The sequence below is a fragment of the Panthera tigris genome, chromosome E2 (genome assembly GCF_018350195.1).
Source record: "Panthera tigris isolate Pti1 chromosome E2, P.tigris_Pti1_mat1.1, whole genome shotgun sequence".
Classification (NCBI taxonomy): Eukaryota; Metazoa; Chordata; class Mammalia; order Carnivora; family Felidae; genus Panthera; species Panthera tigris.
In genome coordinates this window covers 33,777,637-33,797,998 of record NC_056674.1, presented here as the reverse complement: position 1 = coordinate 33,797,998, position 20,362 = coordinate 33,777,637, and the positions used below count along the sequence as shown (strand labels likewise).

The window sequence follows — 20,362 nt, the reverse complement described above, 5'->3', positions numbered from 1 at the left end:
GAGCAGGTGTAACTACCGCAGAATTGTCAAGGTGGAAGGTACTTAATGCCTTTTTTAAGAAAATTTTTTAAAGGAGGCTCCATGTCCAACATGGGGCTTGAATTCACGACCCTGAGATCAAGTCACATGCTCTACCGACTGAGCCAGCCAGGTGCCCCAATGCTACTAACTTTAAATCTGGAGAATTCAAGTTTGATGGGTTAGTATATAAGCCAGTACTGCTGGAAACAGGGAATGGGGACAAACACAGTATATTCTTAGTAAATTAAAACTTTCATGGCCTTACCTTATCATTCTTTATTGGTACAAATAGTCCTTTTATAAAAAGAAGCAAAACATTCAGATTACTTGCAAGTCAGCAACTCAACTATTGACCCTCCAGTGATAAGGGACATGAGCAAAATGCTAAGATGACAGGAGTCTCTTCCACGGTCATTCATAGTAAAACTTTATTGAACAGAAAACCCAGCAAAGGTTTTCACCTCTGCGAAGTTCCCTTGGTTTAAAGTAAAGCACTGCATTTTAAAAAGCAATTATACATAAGTCTTCCCTAGAAAAGTCCTGCTAAAACATGTCTAGCAATTTCATTGATTATATAAAGTAGTACACTTAGTGTAATTTAAACATTCCAACAGGAATCAAATCGTACCAGCAGAACCATTTCTGCATCTATGAGATCTATGTACAAACACACATGCAGACACACACATCTGAAAAGTTCCTCAGGCATAAGCATGCGACACTAATGCCTTCTACTTACAATGCCTATTAAACTACATACAGTATATATTAAAGCTCTTCAGAATAAAGACAGGAGAAGCCTTGGGCAAAATTTTTGTTCATCAATTTGTATCATGGCTTCACGTCTTAGTTTCTGCTTTTGCTTGACCACAAAAGCATGTCCTTCTCCTTGTTGGTTCTTTACTAATTCTGTGCCACTGCCATGGCTGGGTGAGGAAATCTAGCTGGAGCTAGATGATCCAGTCCACGCCTGTCGAGGCCTCCAGCAGCCAGAAAGCAAGCACCATCAGTTTGCTATGGCTGGGGGACCTTCCGGGAGAAGAGAGGCAAAGAAAGTCTTGAAGACAAGCCAGGCTGTGCTCATAAATGAAGGGCTGGTCTGCTCGTCATCCAGTACGTCCCTGTCCGGAGGGAGGTGGTTGGGGTCTTCGATTTCAGGATCGGGACCTTCCTGCAGTTATGAAATACAATGAGAACACAATCAGGACCTTGATAAATACCAAATAATGTAATAATGTTAGGAGAGGGCAGACTAAATCCCTGCCCCCATATTCAAAGCAGCCAGGCAGACAGGACCCCAGGGAATGGTGTCCTAGGCTGGATGGAGTTCTCAGGCCTCACAGCACAACCGTGCTAGTGACGTTCTCACAGTCCTGAAAGTTCCTGGCAGTAACATTAAAAGAAATGAGGTAACTACATCTTTATTATTAAACTCATGAATTAAGTTAACCACTTCATTAACTATGAATATTCTAATTTTGGCAGTATTCTGAGTTAAGAAACAAAAATAGAAACCCAAGGTGATAATTTATATTATAAAAATGGTAATAGTAGGGTGATAATTAATAATATAAAAGAATTCCTTTAGGATTATGCATTAAACTGCTTTATAAATCTAGGGAAGTTCTCCAGGACATCTATTCTGTGAGACATGCTTATATTCTTAATCCTTAATTAGATTAACTATCCATTAGCTGGGGTGCCTGGGTGGCTTAGCCAGTTAAGCGTTCAACTTCAGCTCAGGTCATGATCTCATGGTTTGTGAGTCTGGGCCCCGTGTTGGGTTGTGCTGACAGCTCAGAGCCTGGAGCCTGCTTTGGATTCTATATCTCCCTCTCTCCCTGCCCCTCCCCCACCCATTCTCATTCTTATTCTCTCTCTCTCTCTTAGAAATAAACATCAAATTTTTTTAATAAAAAAAAAATTATCTAATAGCAGTTTCCATGGTAGAACACATTGTTACAGACCACTGAACACTCAAAAACAGTGTGCTAAAAAAACCATTATTTACATATGCCAAAATGCAAACTGCAAAATGCCAAAAAATACCTGATGGATTTTATGGCACATTCAATGTTTTTTAAAAATAGCTACTGCTCGGGGCACCTGGGTGGCTCAGTCAGTTAAGCGTCCAACTTGGGCTCAGGTCATGATCTCACAGTCTGTGGGTTCGAGCCCCATGTCAGGCTCTGTGCTGACAGCTCAGGGCCTGGAGCCTGCTTCAGATTTTGTGTCTCCCTCTCTCTCTCTGCCCCTCCCCCACTCATGCTCAGTCTCTCCCTCCAAAATAAGCATTAAAAAAAACAATAGCTACTGCTCTAAGAATCAATTTGAAAAAATCTTGAAACTTCCGCCTAATGAAATGGTAAACCATGAGGCTAAATATCTAAAGGTTAAGGATTTGAGAGCCCGGCACTTCACATCAAGCTTGCTGGACTCCAATGGGAGTTCCTTACCTGTAAGTTATTGTTGGGGTCCTGATTTACAGCTTCATGAGGAGGACCATCATTGGGGAAGTTCTGAACTGGCCTCTGTCTAAATGGAAACCATCCAACATGATGCCTTCAAAGGAAGCACATAAAAGCTCATCTTAGCTAATCACAGTGAAATTTACTCAAGAATTTGAGTCTTCTTGATCAGGTAACGTTCCCCTTGCTCCCCTCCTCCAATCAGAGCAGTGCTCTGACTATAAGCTCACAGCGGGCAGATCTGCAGAGATGTTCTGTCACACCATCTCCTAGACTTCCTCACTTGCCCATCAGCTTCTTCAAGGTCACTATGGGGACTATGTTTTATTCATCACTGTATGCCCGGCAACATTAACAGCACACAGTATGTGCTCTATAAATGCTTGCTCATCCAAACTAAACTTTACACATGAAAACCTGAACCGGGGGATGGGGGATGGGGGATGGGGGGTGGGGGATGGGGGGTGGGGGATGGGGGAGGGATAAATACACACACACACACACACACACACACACACACACAGAGGCAGGACTGGGATTACATGTAATAACCTAAGATAATAATACCTAAATTTGATCACTTAAATATATGATTCTAAAGACTATAAAACTTAAACTGACTAGAAGTTTTATTTGGAAAATCCAATTAAGTGCAAGTTTTGAAGCAAATATGACAAAATATTAGTAATGATTAATTCTGGATTTATGAGTATTTTTTATTTTATTCAGGTATTTCTCAAGATTTTTAAATCTAAGTAAAAATTCTTTTTCACCACAGAGGAAATATTTGTCAATCTCGACCACAAAGAAGGACATGTCACTCGGTGCCAGGGTTTCTTAACTTTGGCACTACTGACGTATTGGGCTAGGTATTTACTGGGGGGCTGTCCTATGCACTGTAGGATGTTTAGCAGCATCCCTGGCCTCTACCCACTAGATAACAGCAGGACCACCCCTTAGTTGCCAATCAAAAACGTCACACTCTGGGGATGCAAAATCATCCTGGTTGAGAACCACTACTCTGAGCTAAGGACAAGCCAAATGTCAGGTCTGTACAGGTTCCTTGGCCCTTTAGAGCTATGCTGACAGTCAGTGCCTGACCTTTATCCTGGAAAGCAGCAGCTGCAGCTTGGTAAACATGTTTTTATTCAAAACAAATCAATTTTCCCTTCCATGCCTCAGAACGGCCGTTATTATTGTGGTTCATGAGCCTGGCAGGTACCTTATCTAGAAGAAAACAGAATGTTCTCCTTGCATTCACACACGATTGATGTGTTTTCAGTAGTGCCCAAACAAGCCATCAGTTCCTTGGATTGAAAGTGCCAGAATGATATGCTATTGAAATACACTTCCATTAACAATGACCGAGACTGCTCAAAAAGAGAAAAACCTGTACTTGGCTTGAGTCACCATGCAGTGTTAATTTGTATTAAGGGAAAAAAGGAAAGCAAAATCATGTGCTTACAGGTACATAACAACGGTGGCCCCCATGACCATGAGGAACCTGCTCAGGGAGGAGTAGAAGTAGAGGATACTGAGAAAAACGGAAAACGTGGCTGCTGAATAGGTCCAATCCAACCAATCTCGATTTATCTCATCATCTTCTTCCACAATAGGGCCACCTTGTGCATTCATCCGCAAATTTTGATTTGCCCCAGGATTAACCACCACTGGAGGAGCAGCGTTCTGATTAGCTGGCTGGTTCTCGGCTGGAAACTGGTTGTGAATAGGGGCTGGAGCAGGTGCAGAAACCACAGGTATCTCTTGTGCACTTGGTGAGGGGACAAAAGCCCCTGAGGCAGCAGTGGCTGCTAAACTAAAATAAAAATGATAAGAGGCGGATACTGTTGAAAGCAAATCACCGTGAAGACTGTGCTTCTCATGATCTTATTTACACAGGGTCTTTTACCCTGCGTTAAGAATTGTCCGTAGGTACATGAAAAACCTGACTTTTAAGTTAGTGAAGAATTTCTTTACTAACAGTCATATCTATAAATGCCTCTTCTGCCCCTAAGAGAGACCGGCCATAAATTTCATCTGGAGTTAAACATTAAGGCCACGATAAAAGTATGGTGTGTTAAAAAAACTAATTAAACCTTCCGCAAAACTTTAAAGCTACCACATACTGAAAAGGAAGTAAAGTAGGTACAGACACAAACACTCCTGAATTAACACACAATTTAGGTAGCAGATATCATTTATACTCTCCTCCACCCACCGAACCAGACAGAACAGAGCTCTGCAGAAACTGATGAAAGTACACTCCTTCCTCCATTCCTAACCCCGGGCGTGCCTAGCATGACGGGAAAGGACTCACTATTGCATGTAGTACTGCCGTGCGTAGATCTGCTGGAACCAGGAGAGCTGCAGCCAACCGTAGGTAGTATAGCCCGAGAAACCAGGCCCCAAGCCTTGGAAGGCTGGCTGGGCAGCTTCAGGCCTACGAAACATTGTTAAAAAACACTCGTTTTGACTTGGTTTAGTATGAATAAATGAAGTCTAAATGACAACAAGGATTTCAAATCAAAGAGACAAAAACTCCATGACAGCTACATGGTAGATTACTGTGCGATGCCCCCGTGTGACCCACGCACGGAAAGTGCTGCCCAAGCCCTCCTACCATGGTCCAGACCCCACAGAGAAACGAGCACCCGTGGCCAGCACTGGGTTCTCATGCCATGTCGTTCTATGGCGTATAAACAAGCTGGACCCTTTCAGACTAGATGGATCCTCACTCCCATTTTTCATTTGCTGAGTCTCACTGCAGCTCGAAACCCACTGTTTATCCTTCAAAGGACAGCTCTAAAAAGCCACATCTCTCTCAAAGCCTTTCCTGAAGGAAACTCCCTCTTCCGACAGCCATTTCTCCCCACCCCTAAATCTGACTACATGGGGGGCAGAGTTCTGTGTATATGTGGCATCACTCATACATGCTTTCTGACCACTTGTGCCCTCTACTAGCTGCTGGGTTGTTGCCTCACTGGATTCCCGACAACCTTGTGGGGAGGGGGCTATCCCCTCCATTTCACAGAAGGGAGTCTGAATAGAGCTCAGGGAAGACAAGGGATTTGCACAAAGTCACTGAGCTGGTTAAATAGCACGCTGGATTTGAGACCTGTTTGACACCAAACTCCTGTTTCTTAAACAGCCTAGGGCAGAGCATAGGAGTGTCATCTTTGGCCTTGTGTGCCTTAACAGAGTGAACTCCTTTGGCAGCAATTCGCAAAACTGAAACTATAAAAATTATGGTAAGATCATGAATGGATTATGTCAACACCTCTGCTGGTTAACTCGCATCCTTAAACAAAGTTATATGTATTGACTGTTCAATAAATACGTGTTGGATAAAATCGGTAAGCTTTATCCAGGTGAAATTCACATAGATACGGGCCACAATTCTCAGGCTGTATAGCCAGAATAAGGGAGGCAATTTTAAGTGGTTCTATCCAATTATCCAATTTATATAGGCTGACAGTCTTTTACCCAAATTCCCTACCCAGAGTGCTTCTAAAATGGTATTCCAGTTCAAGTAGGTCTTGGTAGAATACTGGTTTTGATCATTCAAAAAAGTTGCAGTGCAAGGAAATGAGACCATAACAAAGTGCTTTTGTAGCTCTGATGAGAACAGCATTGTAGATATACAAGATAACTCTATGGTTTTACTCAAGTATGTAGGGGTGAACTGACATGATGTCTGGGAATTACGGCAAAAGGAAAAAGCAAAAGAGGAATAGATGAAACAAGCATGGCAAAACCTTCATCATTATTGGGCCTGGGGGACGGCTATGCAGAGATTCATTGCACACTTCCCTCTGCTTTTGCGTGTATTTGAAATTTCCATGAAGAAAAAAACAACTCCTCATTCCCTAAAGACCTGACTTGTCAAAATCAAGTATTCAAAACTAGTAGGAAAAGGGAAGCAGGGGAATTGAGGGGTTATAGAATTTCAACTCATAGTTAATGATTTTTTCTCATAAGAACTTTCATAATAAGGTGTTCCAGGAGTTATGAAATCCAAACATCAGAGCATTTAGTCTAGAGCTCTAACTGCTCTAAAGAAACGATCTTTTTTCTAGCACCACCAACTCAGTCCTTGGCAGAGCATTTCTTAAACAATTTTTCACCTTTTGTCACCCATTGTTATGATAGACAAAGCACAAAGCCACTCAGCAAAGCAGCTGCGAGATGCTTACACCAGCTGTTTCCTCTGCAGCAGCACGAATTCCCTATCATGAGGTCAGCACAATGCAAAGCATCTCCATGTGGGAGGGGAGATGCCTACGTTGTCAACACACGCATCCCTATGTTTATATGTACTTAAAAGGCTACATATTAAGAAGAGTTAAATAAATAAAAAATCTTTAAAGTGAAACCCTTAAAGCAAAATTCTGTACATTAAGTTCTGCGACTATATACTATCAACACACTTTATTCTTAAAATTGACGCAAATGGTACACATCCATGTTGTATAAACCTGGTTCTTTATCATGACACTCACCTTGAGATGTTCTCCCATCCAGAGGGAGAAAGGTTCCGAAGAATCTCCCTTTGCCTTAAGCTATCACCTGAGGAATCCCCAGGATACTGTCCCTGATGAAGACCAGCAGGCTGCTCTGTGGATTCGGCAACCTAAATAAGTGGAAGATGAACATTAAAACAAAGGATCTGATGCAACAGTCTGCAACCAAACTGAAAGGATTATTCTGCTGTGAATGGCTTATATCCCTCACCCCGACCTCTGAACTTCACAAAATTGAATAGATGCAGTGTTATGTAAAAAATATTCTGAAATCTGTTCAACCCAAATTCAATATACAGATATTCTTTAAATCCGTATTTTTTCCTAGAATAACTATGCTGTAGTTTCATTAAAATCTTCCAATGAAGTTATCACTGGTGAGAAAGCATCCTGATAATGTTCTACAGATCCTACAGTGCTAAATTTACTAAATCAAGAAACTAAATCTGACCAACAAGATTTATAAATACAACCCAGCCAGCAACCTAAAGGAAAGAATGTTCTATACTATGTTCAGATGTTTTAGGAAGTAGAGCTGTAATGCTAATGTAGAGTCCATCACTACACTAGAATATTATTACTATATATTCAAATCAACACCATGAAATGAAAAATAAACAATTTTGACTGTCAAATGTAAGTCTTTAGAGATCACTTGATAGAGATTGTGGTCTTTTCCTATCCAATTAAATAAATCATGATGAAAATTTCCAAAGAAGGGGTGCCTGGGTGGCTCAATTGGTTGAACATCAACTTCAGCTCAGGTCATGATCTTGTGGTTCGTGAGTTTGAGCCCCATGTAGGGCTCTGTGCTGACAGCTCAAAGCCTGAAGCCTGCTTCAGATTCTGTGTCTCCCTCTCTCTCTCTCTCTCTGTCCCTCGCCTGCTCATGCTCTGTTACTCTCTCTCAGAAATAAACATTAAAAAAAAAAAAAAAATTTCCAAAGGAAATATATTCACTTTTGTACTGTTTATAAAAATTAGTGATTCCTTAGAAGAAATTTATTATGTGCTAAATTTAATAAAAACCCATTTTGAGTGCCTTGCTAATTCAGAGAGCTGGATACACAGCTATTGTAGGCCAAATTATGTCCCAAAAGATAGAGTAATGTAGAACTCTACTCTTCTACTACAACGCTAATGGCATACAGTCTACTACTGTAATAATAAACACACACTTGTATTGATAAGTTTCTCATTCTTTATTCTCACTGGGGAGAAACAAAATTTTACTTGATAAAAAGGTAATAAAATCTCTTCAGAGTTTTATCCAACTCCCTTTATTTTTACCATGTGAGTCTGAATGACACAGATGGTTATAATCTTGAAAAAGCAGACATACCTTTGTACTGGTCTCTGACACTTTTGAAGGACCCTTCACATTGCATACCAGATGCAAAACATGCCGTTTTTCCTGCTAAAAGTAATAAGGAGGTACTTTACGACCTGAATTCAACCTTGTAAGTGCTTAAACATTCAAAAGTTAATGTGTAAATGATGTACCTTTGGAAGCAAGTCCTTGAGACACTGGTGATCCAACAAGAGCTTCCCAGAATAAATTAACCGCTGGTCCTCTGGACGCTTGTCATGGAAAGAAAGAGTAGCACAGGTCAGTACTTAGCTCACACAAGTTCCCAAAAACAGAAGAAACTGTTTTATACAAACAACTTGAATATGTGTGTTTTTTTCCCAGAATCACAGGAAAACATTTTTTCAAAAGTCTCATATACAAACCTTTCCTTCAGAAAGTGCTGAACTTTGAATTTCTAACATGCAAATAAATTTAGGATGGCAAAGTATCTCTAGTCCACAAAACCTACGGCGAACTACTTGACTTTTAAAGTCCTAAGGAAATTCCTTTCTGCCACTAAAAACACAAATTTTTTTGGGGATCCTACAGCCTAAGTTCAAAACCTGGTTTGGTCTCACACAACAGTCAAAGTACTCCCAACCAAGGTCAGCCTTCACCAAAACCACCTCGTACTGTCCTGAGATAACATAAGGCAATTCTAAATTAAGCTCTCAAAGAGACTTCCCAAAATACAAATGCAGTTATAGAGAAGATGGTGTGTAGGTACCATTTCATATAACCCTGTGAGATTTAGTATCCCTATGTGAAGGGAGGAAAAGTCTGAAATTGACTTGTCCACAGTCAACCTGCTGCTGAAGAGTCAAGATTCCAAACCCGCTTCTCCATTCCAGTGATTTCAAAATCACAGGGACTCTACACACTTTCATACAAATCTGATTTTTAAAAATCTAGTTTTAATTCCTTTAAAAACCATACTTAAAAATAATGGCATCAAATGACACATACCAAAGTAGGTAGTGATCACCAAACAATGCCATTATAAACAATTTTGCAAAATTTGGAATAAAGCCGCTCCTGCCAAGTAGCTGGAGATTATAATGCAAACTGTTTAAAACAATCAAAACAATAACCGCATCTATTTATCTGCAAAAATCAGGATTTTCTGACACTGTGCACCTAAAACAAACTACAGAACCGAAGTGGATACTGCGTTCACCACTGTTCTGATTGACTTTATAGGGAAATCCCATACACATAATTTTGTAAAATGCTACTGCAGAGGTGGGATCCTACATTAAAGAGTTCCACACTAGTAAAGGTTTTGAAATCAATAGGTGCCTGTAATTTAAATTGTTTTCCTTTTTAAAGGGCTCACTTGATATTCTGTGCCTTTACCTAGAAAGCTCATTTGAAAAAAAATAATGTTAAACTATTATAAAAGTAAGACTTCTCAGGTTAAAAACCAAATGCTGAGTGCTCTCTAGCCATAATTTTTAAGCACCAATGTACACACCTGAGAGACCTTTTACAACTTTGGGTCTTCAGACTTAATAGGAGTCATGTTTGTCACCCAAGGAAGCCCTTAAGGGAAGCTCTCCTCCAAAACACTGCCTTTGACCAAGTGATGCAACTAGAGAGACGCCAAGCTGTATCTAACAGCCATTCTCGCAGCAACACGGCCACCTAGTTTCTTGGAAGCAGGTGCAGTGAAACTACAAACGGTCCCAAGGTGAGTGCTAAGGAAATGCAAGCTTATTAGGTAAATACACAAAATTCAAAAGAGTAAGTCAGAAGGAAAACTCACTTCTACATTCCACCTTGAACAAATCAGGAACAAAAACCACCTGACCCGTGAGCTACCACACACTGCAACTCTTCGGATAATGAGGAACAATTTCACAGTGTTTTTGGGGTCCCCATGCTTTCTCTGGTCTGATGGGGATTTACACTTGTGGGCAGTAAGGCACACTGCTGACACTTACATAATATCAGACAGAATAGAAAGTAAATACAGGAAGGTCCAGCTCACAGCCTCCATCACGTGGTGGGGAGAGAGGGCGGTGCTAAGGGTGATGTTGACAGATGTGTCAACCAAAACAAAGCGAGGAAGTCTAATTGAGGGGCCGAAGTCTTAAAACGCAGACTCAGGAAGACTCTTGCCGCCTGCTTCCCTTCTAACTCACTCTACCCAGAAAGCGCCAGGGGCTCCTCCCTGGGACTAGGCAAAGGCTGCGGAGTCCGGCGCGGCAGGGAGGGGCCCCGGGCGGAAGGTGGACAGGGCGGGGAAAGGCCACGTCTCGCTCCTGGGCGTGGGACCTTAAGTACACACTCCCTGGGCGCTCACCATGGCTCCCTAGCACTGGCCCAGGGAGCCTCCTCCGCTCCGCACCGACACGCTGCATTCAGAAAATTCACTTCCAACCATTTCCGTGTCCTCGCTTCTATCCAGTGGATTCATTCCTAATGCGGAACACCTAGTCGCCCTGTCTTTTCGGGGAAACTGAGGCTGGGAGGGTGAAATAATTCACCCAAGGTCAAACTGCTGTCTCAGCGGCGTGGCTAAGGCCGGAAGCCAGATCTAGGGGACGGGGCAGTGGTCCAGGTTGGGGGGAGGGGGCGAGGAGAGGGGCTGGGGTACAGCGGGAGGCGAGGTGACAGGGGAAGGCGAGACGACGGTGGCCTAGGACGTGGAGGTGACGGCCACTGGGCAAGGCGAGGCGGCGCCTACAGCGGTAGGACAGGGAACGGGGAGACCCCAGCCAGGGGAGGTGAGCGGGTGAGGGCCAGCCGTCGGGGGAGAGATGGCGAAGGGAGAAGAGAAGCTGTAGGGGAAGGGGAGACGGACGCAAGGAGGGCTGAGGTGAGGACAGCGGGGCCGGGAGTGGGCGCTGGCAGCGGGAGTCGGGGGCCCCTCTCACCGGGCGCTCGGGATAGACGCGGCTCAGATGGGCCTTGAGGCGGCCCACGCTCCAGCTGCGGTCGCCGCTCAGCTCCAAGTCGCGGTGGCGCTGGTTGGGACTCTTCACCAGGAGCGTGACGGGCTCAGGTTCGGGCTCGGGCTCGACCTCCATGTCGGCGGCGCTTGGGGCTACCGCGGCGCTCTTCAGATGCCAGGCAGGCGGCGTCGCAGCCGCTCCGCAACGACTGTACGCGCCTCTGGGACGCGCGCCCCCGCCTCGGGCGCCTTTTATAGGCACCTCGCACGAGGGCTCTGCGGCGAGAACACTCTGTGGCTGCCTCCCATTGGCTGAGGCGGAGGTCACGGCCCTAACGTGGCCCAATCAGCGCCCGGATCCGTGGGCGGAGGGACGGGCCGAGCACGTGGGCGCGGGCTGATGCAACCCGCCGCCGTTGCGTCACCCGGAGTCGCGGCCGCGGCCCCGGAACTCCCGTTTGGCGGCCATGTTGGGGTGCGCTTCGGCCCTGACGGAACCGGAGTGCTACGTAGCTTGGGCTGCTGCCGGTGCCTCGCGGAGGGTCCGGCCGGCGGACCGCCGATTTGGCGGCCTCTGCAAATTGTTTCCTCACAAAGCAGCAATCCCCGCCCCTTTTCACCCCCAGCCGCCGAGGCCCACCCACTTCCCCTTTCCCTGCCCTGGCGCTCCAACCAGCCCTGCTAGGGAGGCCTCCCCACGCCTACCGCCGCCCCAGCCCAAAGAACGGCTGGGTCGACCCGTTTCGAGCCCACCCGGAAGGGCAGCCCCACAGGCCTTCGCAGGGCGAGGAAGAAGCCTGGCGGATTCTTCCTGGGGCTACGGACAAAGGCTTCCGAGCCGCACTTGCCACTTACTGCATCTGTGGCCTCAGACGTGAACCTTACACCCTCAAGCGTGGGAAATCACCTTTGTGCCTGGCAAACGGGCCACAGTCCAGCTTAGGCTAGGAGACCCTTGCAGAGGGCCTCGCCTCAAAGGATACTAACACATGCTTCCTTTAAATTGGAGTTGAGACAAGCCAGGGAGGGTTCTTAGTTAAGGCCCCTCTGACGTAGGCCCCCTCCCTCCCTCCCCTCTGTAGGAAAAAAAGATCTTGAAAAACAAAACTGACATTGCACGGGCCCCATCCTTATTCCACTCCTGTTGGACATCTGTTTGTGCAGGTGTCGGGAACTTGACAAGGGCAGGAGGCTAATGGGAGGAGCCTGGTCTGGTTGGTGCCTATAGTACCACAAACCGGGCGCCCTGAAGGACAGAAATATGTCATCTCGCAGTTCTGGAGGCCAGAAGAGGGACATCAAGGTGTCGGGCAGGGTTTGTTCCTTCTGAAGGTTTTGAGAGAGAATCTGTTGAATGCCACTCTACTAGCTTCTGGTAGTTTGCAGGCAGTCTTTGGAGTTCTAGGGTGTGTGGCTGCATCATCCCGTCTCTGGCTTCGTGGTTACATGGCATTCTCCCGGTGTGCATGCCTTCACATCATTTTCCCTGCTTGCACGTCTGTCTCTGTCCCAATCCCCCCTCCATCCACCCTTTTTATAAGGACACCAGTCGTAATAAATTAGGGTCCACTCTAATGACTTCACCTTAACTTGATCATGTGCAAAGACCATATTTCCAAATGCGGTCACATTCACAGGTACGGGAGTTAGGACTTCAGCATCCTTTTACACAATTCAATCCACAACAGTAGGCCTTACTGTAACACAAAACTAGGATGGCTTCTTCTTCTTTTTTTTTAATATTTATTTTTGAGAGAGAGAGATACACACCGAGCACAAATGAGAGAGGGGCAGAGAGTGAGAGAGACACAGAATCCGAAGCAGGCCCCAGGCTCCGAGCTGTCAGCACAGAGCCCGACTTGGGGCTCAAACTCAAGAACAGTGAGATCATGACCTGAGCTAAAGTCAGACACTCAACTGACTGAACCACCCAGGTGCCCCTCGGGTGGCTTCTTTTTCAGCAGGCTTTATGTTAAGAAGGGAGGTGGAGGGCTTTAGAGAGAAATTGTCCCCATGGTGCTTCAACTTTCTGTGATTGGCTTTTCTCTGCTGAGGAGGATCTCTGTCCCTTTTCATCAGGGCTGGCTTTACAGAAGTGGGACCTATACAGTCACGTGGAACCCCACTCTTGGTTTAATGCTCTGCCGTTACCATGTGAAAATTCTTAATAAATTTTGAACAAGAAGTTCTGCATTTTCCTGTTTCCCTAGGTCCCCATAAATCATGTAGCTGGCCCTGCTTTTCATACATCAGGATGGAAGAAGGTGACTGATTATGATCTGGTAGTTTTGCACCTAGCTAGAAGCTGACAGATGGGGCCAGGCCATGTAAAACAAGCAGAGGCCTTAAAGGAGGCAGCCAGGCAGGTGATATTGACTTCCCTGGGAAATTAAGTATGCCACATGGCATGGTTTCTTCTAGCCTGCAGTGACCATTCTTAGGACCCCTTAAGACAGCCCATCCACTTGTACCCAGTAGTAAGAACGTAAAGGGGTGTAGTTTTTTTCCTTAGGGCAAAGGGAATCTAATTTCTGTGGTTCCCTTTTATCTTCCAACAAGAGAGCTCCTTTTATTTTTATTTTTTAAGTTTATTTATTTATTTTGAGAGAGAGAGAGAGAGAGAGAGGGAATGCTTGTGAGAGCACAAGTTGGGGAGGGGCAGAGAGAGAGAATATCAAGCAGCCTCTGAGCTGTCAGCACAGAGCCCGATGCGGGGCTGGAACTCATGCACCATGAGATCATGACCTGATCCAAAGTCAAGAGTCAGGTGCTTAAGTGACCATCCATCCAGGTGCCCCTAGAGAGCTCCTTTTAAAGGACTTTGGTGATTTTGCCTATAGCGTATTCAGAGAAACGTTGCCACAAATAGGAAGATACATGGCCATAAACATGCCAGAAATAGGAAGATAAACATGGAGTGACCCTATTCTTAGTAACCTTACAAACAGTATGGGCGTGATAAGACAGTACAAAAATACAAACATAAAGGACAGCCCAAAAGTCTCCCACTTTCCTGAAGGAATCAGGATTACATTGAAGGACTCCACAGTGCCAGGAGGACAGGGGGAGTCAGAGAAATCTTGATGGAAAAGGTGGAATCTAAGCTGAACTTTGAACGATGCATGTTTGAATACAAATAATAATGGCAGCAATTACTGATTAAGCCCAACAGGGTGCCTGTATACAGAATTTGTGTAGGCAGTATAACTCAGTGATTAAACTCAGGGTCCCACATCCAGACTGCCTGTTTTCAAACCTAGCTTTTGCCACTTGAGAGCTATGTGACGTTAGGCAAATTACTTAATTTCTCTGTACCAAATTGTCCTCTTCTGCAACAGAAGAAAAATAATAGTATCTACTTTGTAGGATTGTTGTCAGGCTTGATGAATAGAACATTGCCGAAGGTCTTGCGACAGATCCAGACTGTAAGTGCTCAACAAATGTTGGCCGTTAGTACTTAGCAAACTGAAACAAGTCCAGCCCAGTGGTCTTTAAACCTGGCTGTGAAAGAGGATCACCCAAGGAACTCTCTTATAAAGTGAAGACTCCTGCAAGACTGAGCATTGGCGAAGCTATGAAGCAATTGGAACTCTCATACGTGGCTGATAGGAGTGTAAAATGGTACCACCCTTTTGGAATTCGCTCTGGCAGTTTCTCATAAAGTTAAACACACTCCTCCCTACGACCTAGCCATTTCACTCATGGGGATTTACCCCAAATAAATGAAAGACTGGCACAAGAACAGCCATGACGGTTTTATTCCTAATAGCACCAAACACTGGGAAACAGTCCAGGCATCCATGACCAGGAGACTGCATGAACAAACTATGGAACATCCACACGAGGGAATACTACTCACTAATAAAAAGGAACCACTGGGGCGCCTGGGTGACTCAGTCAGTTGGGCGTCCCACTTCGGCTCAGGTCATGATCTCGCGTTCGTGAGTTGGAGCCCCACATCAAGCTCACTGCTGTCAGCCTGTCAGCACAGAGCCCACTTGGGATCTTCTGTCCCCCTCTCTCTGCCCCTTCCCTGCTTGCGCTCTCTCAAAAATAAATAAACCTTTCTTTTTTTTTTTTTTTTAAAAAAAGGAACCAACTACTGATACAGGCAGCAGCATGAATGATTCTCAAAACCACAAGCGAAAGAAACAGACAAAAAGAGTACATATTATAAGGTTCCATTCATATGAAACTCTAGAATAAGCAAAGTTAATCTATGGTGACAGGAAACAGATTTATGGTTGCCTGGGGGGTGAGGTGACAGAGATTGACTTGGAAAGGACACAGCAGTGGTGTGCCGAGGTCACCTGGTACTGGGTCACAAGAACGCACTGTGAACCTCTTCAGTGAGAACTCTTTCAAGGGACATCCTATTGATAGCTTGAAATTGGCCATGCTGGGAATATTTACACCACAGAGATCAGCAAACACTACAAAGAGAGTCTGCTTTTTTTTTTTTTTAATCCCAGGGAATCAGATATTAAAATTTACCAACACACCACCAGACACGAAGAAAATTTCTGGGGTGTTGAAATGCTCTGTCTTGATAGGGTGTGGGTTATACAGGTCCAGGCATTGGTCAAAACAGATCAAGCTGCACGCTTAAGATTTATGCATTTCCCTGTGTGCACATTATGCCTCAACTAAACGTGTAAATGAACAAACAAGAAACCCAGGATGGGTGTCTGGGTCCCTTTTTAGGCCTAGCAAACGGGGCCTGATGCATCTAAGTTGGTACTGGTTCAAGGGCCAGATTTGGAAGTCACTGGTCAAGTTTGACAGTAAGTACAGGGCTTATTTTAAACTAGTAATAATGATAATGTCAGCGAGAGGTAAGACTGGAAAGAATTCTCGGGACCACCTTAGGAAAGACTTTACACGGCCACCCTTGAGAGCGGGAGCCTCTTTTGCGGGCAGTGGGAAGTTTTCGAGCAGTAGTTCTGCCTGTTCTGGAAGTCCATATAAATGAAATCATACGTACTTATTTTGTGTCTTTCAAAGATAGAAATTCAAGCAGATCAGAAAAAATATAGTGAGCTAAAGGGAAATCCATATTCTTATTTTTTAAATGCTTCTATTTATTTTTTGAGAAAGAGCTCAAGTGGGGGAGGGGCAGATTGGGAGAGGGGGACAGAGGATCCCAAGCAGGCTCTGGGCTGACAGGCCGACAGCAGTGAGCCCGATGTGGGGCTTGAACCCACGAACTTTGAGATCATGACTTGAGCTGAAGTCCAACCCTCAGCTGACTGAGCCACCCAGGTGCCCCAAGGGAAATCCATATTCTTTTCTTCTTCTTTTTTTTTAACGTTTATATATTTTTGAGAGACAGAAGGAGACAGAGAATGAGGGGGGAGGGGCAAAGAGAGAGGGAGGCAGAGAATCCAAGGCAGCAGGCTCTAGGCTCTGAGCTGTCAGCACAAAGCCGGATGTGGGGCTCGATCCCATTGACTGTGAGATCATGTCAGATGCTTAACAGACTGAGCCACCTGGGTGCCCCGGGAAATCCATATTCTTAAATGAGATTTCTGGAAATGTGGAAATTGAACGGACTATGGAGATATTTTAACTTGATTGTAGTAGCACCTCCGTGATGCTGTCTCTGCTGTGACCTAATTCATATTTAAATTCTGAGGAGGGGAAAGGGAAGAAGGAGCCAAGAACTGTTTTCCTTTACAGTCCGGTCGTGAAGGTCTGGAAGGGGCCTTTGCAAATCTCGAACAGGCAAAAGATCACTGACAGTGCACGTGCTTTATTCTAAACAATCTGGTGATTAGGGCCCACTGCACCTCTGTACTTTGTTCTTGGATCTCTTATTTTACTGGGGTGTTAGAGATTCCCCCAAGCTCCAACCCGAAACCTTGCCTTTTATGGTCATTTCTGAAGTCCCAATTTGGCCACACACACACACACACACACACACACGCGCGCACGCGCCATCTTCTTTGGCCCAGGAAATGGACATCCTGTACTATACTCACGAAATCCATTCCATAGCAGCTCTGGTGCCCTTGCTAAGCAAGGCCGGAAGCAGCTTTCTTTCCTCACCAAAAGTAGCTACCCCGCCCCAGGCAAATCCTCCCTTTTGCCGGTCCAGTGATGGGGGAAGTGTCTTTGCTTGATAAAGGAAAGAGGTATCTCAGATTATGGTTCTCAATCTTTGAGCAGTGTGGCATCCACTTCCTGCAGCTTCCCGACCGTGCTGCTGATCTCTTAAAAGTGTTTGTTACATGCCTTTTTAATTCACAGAAAATTGAAACCGATTTTTGAAAACCCCAGGTGCCTCTTAAATGGGAGACACCAAGGGGTATGGCCAGTCAAGGTTGACCATTGTGGCCAACAACGGGCCTGACAGTTACCTGCAGAGTGCGCTTCTAAACCTGGCCCTTACAAGGTTTAAAAATACACCCGGGGTTCATTTACCGGGTAGGTTAAACATAGAATTACCATATGCCCCAGCAGTTCCACTCCTGGGTATATATCCAAAAGAACTGAAAACAGGAGTTTAAACAAAAACTTATCCGCGAGTATTCAGAGCGGCACTGTTCATAATAGCCAAATGGTAGGAACGACTCAAATGTCCGTCACCTGAATATGAATCTATTTATATGAAATATCTAGAGCGGCCAAATTCACAGAGACAGAATTTGTGGTTGCCAGGGGTTAGTGAGGAGGGATTGCTTAATGGGTCTTGGGATTTCCTTTTCAAGATGACAAAAAAGCGTTTGGAGCTAGGTGGTGGTGACGGTCACACAACAGCGTGCGTGTACTAAATGTCACTGAACCATATGCTTTAACACCAAGCTGGGTGTCGGGGTGCAACGATGAGTCAGATGTGGTCGCCATCATGGCTGACGTGCACTCACTGAGCTACTTCGGCAGTTGAGATATTGAAATACCCCATGCCGGTTGGTAAACAGCCTCTCCCCTGAGTACCCTTCAGCTGCCCTGGGCCCTCCCCTGAGACTTCTAGATCTCACTACCATCCACCCAATAACCCAGATGTTCACCCCACTTGCCACATTCACAGATCTCATAGTCAAATGGTGGACATTGGGTGCCTTGGTGGCTTAGTCGATTGAGCATCTGACTCTTGATTTAGACTCGGTTCACGACCTCATGTTTCGTGAGATTGAACCCCTCATCAGGCTCTGTGCTGATGGTGCAGAGCCTGCTTTGGATTCTCTCTCTCCCTCTCTCTCTGCCCACCCCCCTGCCCCACCACCAAATAAATAAAATAAACTTTAAAAAAAAGCTCTAGATTTTGCTAGAATATTATTACCTCCTGCAGAATCTCACACATACTAACCACAAACTACCTTATTCTTCTGTCTCCCTCTCTCCCACTCGCACCGAGCACCCTTTCTGTCCTCATGAGACCAGCCCCACAAATCTCAACTCTTGTAGTTCACTTCTGGCCTCTTAGCAACCTTGGAGTTCATGGTCAGCCATCTCCAGGTATTTTTATCATTCCCCTTGACTCCCTTCTGCCTTGGCCTTCCATTCTTGCTTGGCCAGCCCCATTGCTGGGGAACATGTCAGCTGCCTTCTGCATGTTCACTATCTGCCCTGGTGCTCAGGAGCCCCGCCAGGGAAAGTCACAAGGGCAGGTGTCCTGAGAGTTCTGCACCCTTGGGCTGGCAGACATCAGCGAGGCCTTCCCTTCTGACTGGCAAAATCCCGCCGCCCCCACCCCCCGCCAGTCATTTTCTTGATTCCCCATTACTGCCTCTTTGTCAATTATTTTCTTTCTTGCATCCTGAATCTACCCACCTCTGACCTGTAAATACACTCAGGTCTCTATTACTCACCCCCACCCTATAACAGAGACATTTGTGGCTCAGTGAATATTCAAATGTTCCCTCCAATTTTCCAGCACTCTTGCAGTGAGGTGGAGACAGGCGACTTATGTGGCTAATGAGCTTTGAACGGAAGTAACATGTTGCTTCTGGCCTGAAGCATTTGGAAGCCAGAGCACGACATTCCAGCTTTCTTTTCCCTTCCTCAGCTACTGGCTGGAGTGGTGTCCTCACTAGCTGGAAGTAGTTGGGATCACTGGCTGTTGATGTGGAGAAGAGGGGCCCCGAAGAGTTGCCTAACCAGCATAGAGATGTTCGGAAAAGAGAAATCAAACTTTGCCATGTAAGCCACTGACAATGCATAGCCTAGCATTGTCCTGACCGATACGCGCCCTAAGATAACAATAATCAGAACGTCTCTGGAATCTACTTCTCCCTCAAGTTTCCAACTTGTTTCTCCCCCACCTTCTTGTCCTTATGTTTCTCTCCCTTGCTGGGTCACTCATGCATAAGGTCTATATATGTATGTCTGCCGCTTTCCTTTTCTCTCTACAAATTATTCCTCAGTCCCTGGGCCCTGACTCACCACTTTACCAGATTATTCTCTGCAAAGCTCCCAGTGATGACCAATACCCCAAATTCAACAGCACTTCTCAGCCGCTTCAGCCCCTCTGCAGACAGCTGCCCTGAGGGCTCTATTGTGCTTCTTTGACCCTTTCTCTGGGGTCTTCTGCGGGCTTGGTTACCTGGGTTTTCCTCCTGCTCCATCAATGCTGTTTTTTAGACTGCCCCTTCTTCTTTCTTCCCCCTAAATATAGCCCATCCCAGGGTCCAGTCTATACCCCTCTCCATCCTCTGTACTTTGTCTCTTGGTGATCTCACTCAAGCCTTGGCTTCAGTATTCCTGTTCGAGAATGTGACTCTCAAATCTGTTTATGGTCTCTGTTCTCAAAGAGCACCCAGCTAACAGTGGACACCCTGAGCTCTGGGAGCCCCAGGACCCCAATTCTGCCCACTGGGACATCTTCACACTTCAAGTATTCAAAACCAAACCCACTCTCTCTTTCTCCACCAGAAAGCTTGGTACCTCATCCTCCATATTACATGGTTTCTCCATTCTTATAGCTGCCCAGGCTCTCTACCTCCACCCACACATATATCCAGGAAACCCATAGCTCTGGAAGGTATGGTTTCTTCATCCTCTTTTCCATAGCTTTTGCCACTCCTAGAGCGTTGGGCCTTGCTGACTTGCCTTTGCAGTCTGCACAGCCTCCTCCCTGGGTGCCCTGCCTTCTCTCTTCCAGGCT

The 20,362-nt window shown here is 45.4% G+C and overlaps 1 protein-coding gene across 2 annotated transcripts; it reads right to left on the bottom strand.

Moving 5' to 3' along the window:
- Positions 1-427: 427 nt before the first annotated feature.
- Positions 428-11,485, bottom strand: HERPUD1 (homocysteine inducible ER protein with ubiquitin like domain 1). Of its 2 annotated transcripts, XM_007090369.2 has the most exons (8): positions 11,240-11,485; positions 8,513-8,590; positions 8,352-8,426; positions 6,989-7,119; positions 4,807-4,929; positions 3,955-4,305; positions 2,478-2,583; positions 428-1,192 (listed from the first exon to the last, which is right to left on the bottom strand). In XM_007090369.2, exons 1-8 carry the CDS (start codon positions 11,390-11,392, stop codon positions 1,028-1,030), a joined length of 1,182 nt encoding a protein of 393 aa, XP_007090431.2. In that variant the 5' UTR covers positions 11,393-11,485; the 3' UTR covers positions 428-1,027. The 2 variants fall into 2 exon arrangements, with proteins under 2 accessions (XP_007090431.2, XP_042824779.1); XM_042968845.1 differs by lacking the exon at positions 428-1,192 and having other exon boundaries at positions 2,504-2,583; positions 4,112-4,305; positions 11,240-11,460.
- Positions 11,486-20,362: the final 8,877 nt, after the last annotated feature.

Excerpts from the sequence above, each read along its gene's own strand:
- HERPUD1 (XM_007090369.2), bottom strand. The coding sequence starts at position 11,392 with ATGGAGGTCGAGCCCGAGCCCGAACCTGAGCCCGTCACGCTCCTGGTG. Across the intron at positions 8,427-8,512 it reads TCAAGGACTTGCTTCCAAAG|CAGGAAAAACGGCATGTTTT; the intron begins GTACATCATTTA and ends TATTACTTTTAG. Across the intron at positions 4,930-6,988 it reads GGATGGGAGAACATCTCAAG|GCCTGAAGCTGCCCAGCCAG; the intron begins GTGAGTGTCATG and ends AATGTTTCGTAG.